The 8,051-nt window shown below is 34.6% G+C and overlaps 1 protein-coding gene and 1 pseudogene across 1 annotated transcript; one reads left to right on the top strand and one right to left on the bottom strand.

Annotated features, from left to right (window-relative positions):
* The first annotated feature begins 3,660 nt into the window (after positions 1-3,660).
* LOC120186604 lies at positions 3,661-5,992 on the top strand (annotated as a pseudogene).
* A 653-nt stretch (positions 5,993-6,645) lies between these two features.
* LOC120186605 lies at positions 6,646-7,769 on the bottom strand. Its single transcript, XM_039190490.1, has 2 exons — positions 7,515-7,769; positions 6,646-7,411 (listed from the first exon to the last, which is right to left on the bottom strand). Exons 1-2 carry the CDS (start codon positions 7,728-7,730, stop codon positions 6,761-6,763), a joined length of 867 nt encoding a protein of 288 aa, XP_039046421.1. The 5' UTR covers positions 7,731-7,769; the 3' UTR covers positions 6,646-6,760.
* Positions 7,770-8,051: the final 282 nt, after the last annotated feature.

The raw sequence follows: 8,051 nt of genomic DNA, 5'->3' as shown, positions 1-8,051 counted from the left end.
TTAATATCGTGGAGCATCCAGTTAATAAATCAGTTGATCATTCTAATGGAGTTAACCTCAGGGCCTTGAAAAATGTTCTTATGATGGGTCTCATTACTTCTCATGGTTTATCCAGTGACGCAATACAATTAAGGAAGATACCCCAGTGGTTCCCCCTATCCCTGGGAAATTAAGGAAAAATCGTATTGAAGAAATGCAAGACAAAAAAGAGCTCTGATTTAAGTGGCAAGGATACATTGATTGAAGGGAAGGAAATGTTGTTTGTTTAATTGAAGATAACTTATTGAGCTGATTCTTTTGATGATTTGAAACATGTTGGTATTTTTTGTGAGGTCCCTTCAGAGACAGATGTTTTCGGTTTAATGGTTTTAGGTGTTGTTTTCATGTATGCTATGTCATTAACTGTTGGGTTGTTTTTTCTTTTGCTGGAGGTTTATCTTAGGTATAGGGTGATTGCCTCTAGATCTTTGTGGTCGAGAATGCGAGAGTTTTAGGTGATTATGTTTTTGTAATGGTGTTTATTCCCATTTGAGGGTATTTCGTGTTTTCATATGTAATGAGTGTTTTTTCAATGAAATATGAGGTACTATTTTCTTGCTTTCAATGTTCGTTAACATACTTCTTAGTATGTGGACGAATACGAAGGGAGTTTTTAATGAGTCCTCTAACTTCTATAAAAAAAGCACCAGGTGAAAATAGCTTTCCAACTCAAGTAATTGCAAGGACAAACTAAATGAACATACACCAAATGGAGCATCCAGGAACTATATTCTAAGAAAATGGAATGGTAAGATCTACCAAATCAAACTAAATGAATCATGCTTAGAGTCGCTATGTAAAACTAAACTTTATACTCAATTATAAACACACATATTAACAGGTCATTTGTGCTGACAAATCGTTCTCTATTACAAACCTCATCCTAACTTCAGCACAAACTAGAAAGAGGGAGACAACATTTAATTTGTAGAAAAATCAAATAAAAAAATCATCTTAAATTTGGTAACTGAACTTTACTCTTTCTAAGTTTCACTCACTATACTTTAATATGTTTTGGTGAAAATATTATTTTTATAAGACTGTGTTGTTTTAATGTCGTTAACTATTTGACGGCGGAGTGATAAAAAAGTCTAATGTATTAAGTTCAGTAAGAAAATTGAATTTTTTTAAAGTTTAGTTAGCAAATTAAGAGAGTAAAATTTGTAGTTTACCCAATAATTTAAATCTAATGAATTATAATAAAATATTATAATACGTTTTAAGATAATTATTAAATTTATTAAACTATCATTAAATTTTATAAATTATTAAAATTAATCCTTACATTTATCAAATTATAGAAAAATAATAATTAATTTTATTAAATAACATTCATTAAATTTATCGAATTTTATGGTCATGAAAATAATGTGGTGATATTTTATAATAATTCGATAAATTCAATGATTCTGTTGTATTTTTTAAAATTTAGTGACCATAAATATTATTTAAGCATATCTTAAAGACCTCTAACGTACTTTACCTTTTTTCTTATTACTGTATTTTTTTTCTATTTTCCTCTCTCTAATAATTTTAATTTAATAAATGAATTAATTAAGAAGGGATCAGATTCATCGGCTGATAAATGAGCACGTGTTGGTTCGGTGGGCGGCTTCTGTGTCCCTCCTCAACTGGCTATTTTGGTCATTTTGTTTTTTATTTCCACTTCATGTTTTAATAATTTTGGAATTATTCAAGGTTAAGTAGTATTTAATCAACATTATATCTGATAAATCGGAGGTTAATTGAGTCTTATTTCGAGTTATCTTAGTATTGTGACAAGTTAAAAAATTAGGTTTTCATAATTAAATTCACAGTATTTAATCATTTTAATTATACAATTTGTAAGATCGTTACATAAAAATTTCATGAAAGAGGGGTTTTTATGTTTTTAGTTTTCGCACCTCTGAATGATTCAGTGCTGACTGATTCAGCAAAACAGTGCTAATGATTTAGCACAGAAGTACATTCTGAATGATTCAGAGCCAGTAAACAAACAACATGTCACATTCAGAGCTAATTCATCCAGAGCCTCTGAATCATTCAGCATTTGAATCATTCAACGCTTAATCATTCTGAAGTAAACAAACAGCCCCTAAGTCTTATCAATTTTTTTCAGATATAGGAAATATATCGATCAATGAGATGTTGCATGCAACACAAAATTATATACATATTTTAATTTGAAAAAAATAATTTAAACTTATATATATATATATTATATATTTATCTTGATAAAATAATAATTTATCTACTTAAAATAGTTACCAGATTATTTTTGAAAGCTCCCTTGATGAAATGTTGATTTTTATCTTCTAACAGACAAGAAAGATAATTTCTTTACTTGAAGTCCCAAACTTTAAATGAAGAAGAAAATAAAAGAAAGAAGGAAAATAATCAAGCAAAAAAAGAGCTAATATCCTCTAAAATATCCAAAACAATCATTTAAGCATAATTAAGCCTTGTATGTAGTTTATATTATTTTTAGGTAAATTATGTTTTAGTACTTAAACTACGGTTTTGATCTATTTTAATATCTAAATTTTTAACTTTTTAAAACACATGGTTAACGTTTAGTTTTTGTTTCACTTTTGTACACTGCTGTTAAAAATTAATGGTATTACATTTTTATGGGTAAACATCGTTCGTCACTCAACCACCTTTTCACTCCTATTTTGGTACTAAAGTTTAAAAGTTTTAATTTAACTACTCAACTTTCAAATTGCTCATATTTTAATCATTCTAATTTATTTTATTAATAATTTGTCTGATGTTATTTTATCATTATTTTATTAATATTAATTAAAAGGGGTAAATTATGCATTTAATACCTAAACTATCAATATTGTCCGTTTAGACGTTTTAGTACCTAAACTTTCAAATTTTTCAAAATTATATCTAGTGTTTAGCTTTTGTTCATTTTAGTATCACACTGTTAAAAACCTAATGTGTTTAGTACTTAAGCTATTAATTTTGTCCAGTTTAGTACCTAAACTTTCAAATTTGTTCAAAATTTCACATTAAATTTTAAACAGTGGTACTGAAATGAAACAAAAACTAAATTTTAGGTACAATTTTAAAATTTTGAAAGTTTAGGTATTAAAACAGATCAAACTGATAGTTTATGTATTAACGTGTAATTACCCTTAAAAAATTAAACTTAAAGTTAAAGTGATTAAATTAGGAGTAATTTAGAAGTTAGCAATCATATTTGAGTTTGGCTTTTAGTTCTTGCTCTGTTTGTTGTTTTTTTCTTTTTCTTTTCTTTTTGGTTTATTCCTTGAGTTTGGGTGAATAGAGCAAACTTATCTAAAAAGAAAGAGAAGATGGTTGAGTGATGAATGATGCAATTTACTCATAAAATAAATGTTAGGTATTATTTTGGAAAAAAATAAAAGTTTAGATAGTAATAGATCAAAACTAATAGTTTAGATGCTAAATACGTAATTTACCCTATTATTTTTGGGGATTGGTTCGGGTCCACACCCCCAATTTCCAATATGAAACAAATTTGAACGAGAGCGCAGCAGAAACCACTGGTCAATGCCTCAGTACCAATGGTGGCACAAGCACATTCAAAGCTCGATGCGAGGTCAAATCCGTCATTATAATGAAGATGAAAAACCCTAATCCTATATTCCGACATATAAATTGGCTCGCCTCTCTCTTTTCTCTTGCATTAAGGAAGTAGTAGTCAAACAGCTTCCTCGTCGGCCTCTCAGGTTACTTCTCACCTGGATCTTTCTTCTGTTTGGTTGCTTAGAAATTGAGTGAAAATGGTCACCCAAAATCAGTTTGCTGTTTTAATTTGTTGATTTGGTTTGCAATCGAGTTCAAATTAGCTCTGTTTTTTGTTCTTTTCATCGTTCATTAGTAGCTGCCAAAATAACTGAATTTGCTGTTTTTGATAATTATGTATGCTTTTGCTTTAGTTTGAAGAAATGGTGATCAGATTGTTAGCTTAATAGTTGTTGTTCAATGCAGATCTGTTATATACTCTATCAAGTTCATATTGGTGTATGGAAATATGTGGAGATAGTTTTGAAATGTGTGGAAAACCTTCAAAATTTTGCTTTTAGAATTAGGATGATTCAGCGTTGATGTAATTCTGGGTTTTCCCTTCTTTTCATCCCATTAGTCTCAGAATTTTCCTTTAAGCTTTGCATTACTAATTCTAATGTTTTTTTTCCTTTTTCCTTCACCCTAATTTTGTTTGATTACAGGTCACTATCTTGAGTTGTAATCATGGCAGATGGATCTAAGCGTCCATCAGTGTTTCAAAAACTGCATGGGCAGTCCTATTTAATTTCCAGGCTTTCTCCTAACTTGCCTGCCAGTAATTATAATGTGTCCGGTGCATATGTCAATGGAGGAATTCATGTTGCTTTACAGCAATCACGTCAATCCACCGGGTTGGCACATGTGTCCCCTGTTTCTCCCATATTTGTACAAGCTCCGGCCGAGAAAGGTTTTTCCGGTTTTATGGTGGATTTCCTCATGGGAGGAGTTTCTGCAGCTGTTTCCAAGACAGCAGCTGCTCCAATCGAACGAGTTAAACTTCTAATCCAAAACCAGGATGAAATGATCAAATCGGGGCGGTTGTCTGAACCATACAAGGAATTACCGATTGCTTTGCTAGGACTATGAAGGATGAAGGTGTCCTTGCTCTCTGGAGAGGCAACACTGCTAATGTTCTTAGATACTTCCCCACCCAGGTTGCTTTTCACATTGTTTATCTTTAAGTGCATTCTATTACTTTTCTGCCATCCTTTTTAAAGTCTATTTGCATTTTCGATTTGTTTACTAACCAAGTTTTTCTGTTATATCCCTTGGCTATCCAATATCCAAATTTATCTTTCGTTTTGTTCTGTTTTCCTCATTTTATATCTACTTAAAGCTTTATAACTCGGTCATATTTGTCAGGCTCTGAACTTTGCCTTCAAGGATTATTTCAAGAGGATGTTCAACTTCAAGAAGGACAAAGATGGCTACTGGAAATGGTTTGCCGGGAACTTGGCATCTGGTGGTGCTGCTGCTTCTCCTTCTTTTCGTTTACTCCCTGGATTATGCTCGTACACGTTTGGCTAATGATAACAAGGCTGCAAAAAAGGGTGGTCAGAGGCAGTTTAATGGTTTAGTTGATGTCTACAAGAAGACCATCCAATCTGACGGTATTGCTGGTCTTTATCGTGGATTCAATATCTCATGTGTTGGAATCATTGTCTATCGTGGGCTCTACTTTGGTATGTACGATTCTCTGAAGCCGTTGTTTTGGTCGGTGGATTGCAGGTATGTATCTGTTTCCTTGCGCTCACAACCATATTAATAAACAGCAGCATAACCTGGAGTTTAACAGCTGAAACATACCTGGTTCTGTGTGCATTCGGTATTTACAGGATAGTTTCTTGGCAAGTTTCTTGCTGGGTTGGGGTATCACGATAGGTGCAGGACTGGCATCATATCCAATTGATACGGTCCGTAGAAGAATGATGATGACCTCGGGAGAAGCAGTCAAATACAAGAGCTCGTTGGATGCCTTCTCCCAAATCGTTAAAATGAAGGTACAAAATCGCTGTTCAGGGTGCTGGTGCAAATATTCTCCGTGCCGTTGCAGGTGCCGTGTGCTTGCTGGCTATGACAAGCTGCAAGTCATCTTCCTTGGCAAGAAATATGGATCTGGCGGTGGAGGCTAATATTATCATCATATAATAGTGGAAGGCGATATACTGCTGCCTCCTTGATGAAAGATTTAGGATACCGAATTCGAATAATTTTGGAAGGGCATACTGCCATTGATAGTTCCAGTAATTAGGATTGAATATGAAAAAGTTGGTGACGAAAAATTACTTTAGCTTTGAGTGTTGAATGTGTTTAGTTCCAAGACCATGTGTTTTGTTGGTTCTACTTGTTTTTTTTTGGTTGAGAACAATTAAACAGTGCTTTCTTTTAAATACCAATTGTTCTTTCTTGTTCAGCTTCCTCGTCCCTGCCAGTGGACCAGACAACACCAAGACATCCAAGTACAGTCCGTCTTCCGAGCTTGGTCGTCGGTGACAGTAATAGATTGTGGAATACAAAATATTTTTCGACGAAACAGAGATATTAAATCGTTTAAAAGATCAAAAAGGACTGAATTGAAAATTTTGGCATATGTTAGCTGATATGAACTATACTGATAGTCTGATACTGATAATAATGACAGAGACTCTCCATATGTTTTTTACCCATGAAGGAGGCTTGTTATCATCAGCACATCAGAATTGAACTTTTACAATGACTTTGCACTTTAATGTCATTTAAAAAATTATTAGTTGGCATCATGATTAAATCCTTGTGATAAATAAATACAATTTTGAAACACTATAAAGGTGAACAAGAAACCTTTGGGGTCAAATGAAAGACAAAAGTTTAGGGTTTAAAGTTCAAAAATCTATTTTCAAAAGGGTCGATTTGAATTATTGATAATTCGGAGGATCAAAAGGTTATTATGCCATTTGAGAGAAGTCGAGGCCTCTGCATATGTATTTATGAATATACATTTATTTGTATAAACAAACCAAATTTTTCTCTGCAACCTTATCATAATTAACTTCACTCATTTAGAAAAGCCTTAATAGTATAATTATAATAGTGTGATTACTCACTACAAAGAGATGATCAAAACTTTGATTGATACATTGTTCTTAGTTTACTCCAAAATTATTATGTTTCTCGTTTTCATTCACCACACAACTTCAACAGCAGTGTAATGCATGACAGGCAAACCCTGCCTCAGATCAAAGGTTAACAACGAAGCTTTCGGCTTTTGTGGCCGGTCGGGAGTCCCCACCGGCAATGGTGTCGGCGTCGTTCTCTCGTATGTTCCAAGCCACTTGGCTTGCATGTACTTGTGCTTCCTCCATGGGGCCAAGTGCATCTTCTTCTCTTTCATGCATTTCTTGGCTGCGACACATAATATCTTGATCACTGCTTTCAGCCTCTCTGTTTTGCCGACGAACAGTTCCGATAACATGGCGATTAACTTGTTGTAATCGTCGTTGGCCCTCGCCATTTCGAATTCGGCTCGGAAATTCAACTCGATCACAACTCTTACATCACCTTTTTTCGGATTCGATTTGTCCAGCACTTCAAGATAAGTGTGCTCGCCGGGTGGAATCTCGGTGGAGCTCTTCCACTTGGACTTGCATATGTAACAATTGAAGCCTAAGCTTTGGAGACGAACCGAGAGTTCCCTTTGGATACATTTCCGGCAATCTCCGGCCACCGGTCTCCGACAGCCGCATTGTACTCCTACCGTGTGTAGCTCCCTCAATGCTTCTTTCGTAGCTCGGCGAATTCTTGATTCTAGAGAAGTAGTTTGAAACAACGTTGCCTAAATCAACATTTATGACAAAAAATTGTTGACCACTTGATCTTTAAACCCTCAAAGTCTATGTTTTTTGTGTGTTTAATTTCAGTTATTGGACAGCGTTTACCTGAAGAAGCTGTTCTTGGGTTTCCCAGAAAATCCTCCTCCGTTTAATCTGGCCTTCGTCCTCATCTTCGCCGCCGACGAAGTCACCCAAAATTTGTTCGTCGGAACCATTGCTTCCGTCCATGAACCCAAACATTAAATCCGCAAAATCCGCCGGTCCGTCCAGGAAATCGTCGATTCCATCGGAATTCTGGCGTGTCATGGGGACCTTTTCCATTTCTCCGGCCACGGAAACTATTCGTTGCTAAGCAGAATTATTTTTGGGTTCCCCAAAACGGGGACCAAATTTATAGCAAAAGTTGCCTTCAAACGAAGACAAAAGTTATAACAAAAGTGGGTTGGGTCCTACGTGGGGTTCAACTGTCCCACGTGGACGAACGAATCGCCGGGGCCATGCAAAGGGTGGGGTCAATACTTACGTGTCGAGTGATCAATGGCTGCTGAGTTAGATCAAACGAATGATCATACGAGTTGAAGACCGAGGAAGCAGTTTGGATATGCTTTAAAAATAATGATATTCCAATATTAGGCTTTAAGT

The sequence above is a fragment of the Hibiscus syriacus genome, unplaced genomic scaffold, assembly GCF_006381635.1.
Source record: "Hibiscus syriacus cultivar Baekdansim isolate YM2019G1 unplaced genomic scaffold, ASM638163v2 tig00113719_pilon, whole genome shotgun sequence".
Lineage (NCBI taxonomy): Eukaryota > Viridiplantae > Streptophyta > Magnoliopsida > Malvales > Malvaceae > Hibiscus > Hibiscus syriacus.
The sequence above is the reverse complement of the archived record's forward strand: the minus strand, read 5'-3'. Positions and strand labels throughout refer to the sequence as shown.

Coding starts and splice junctions, on each gene's coding strand:
- LOC120186605 (XM_039190490.1), bottom strand. CDS start 7,730: ATGGAAAAGGTCCCCATGACACGCCAGAATTCCGATGGAATCGACGAT. Junction 7,412..7,514: donor CCCAAGAACAGCTTCTTCAG/GTAAACGCTGTC, acceptor ATGTTGATTTAG/GCAACGTTGTTTCAAACTAC.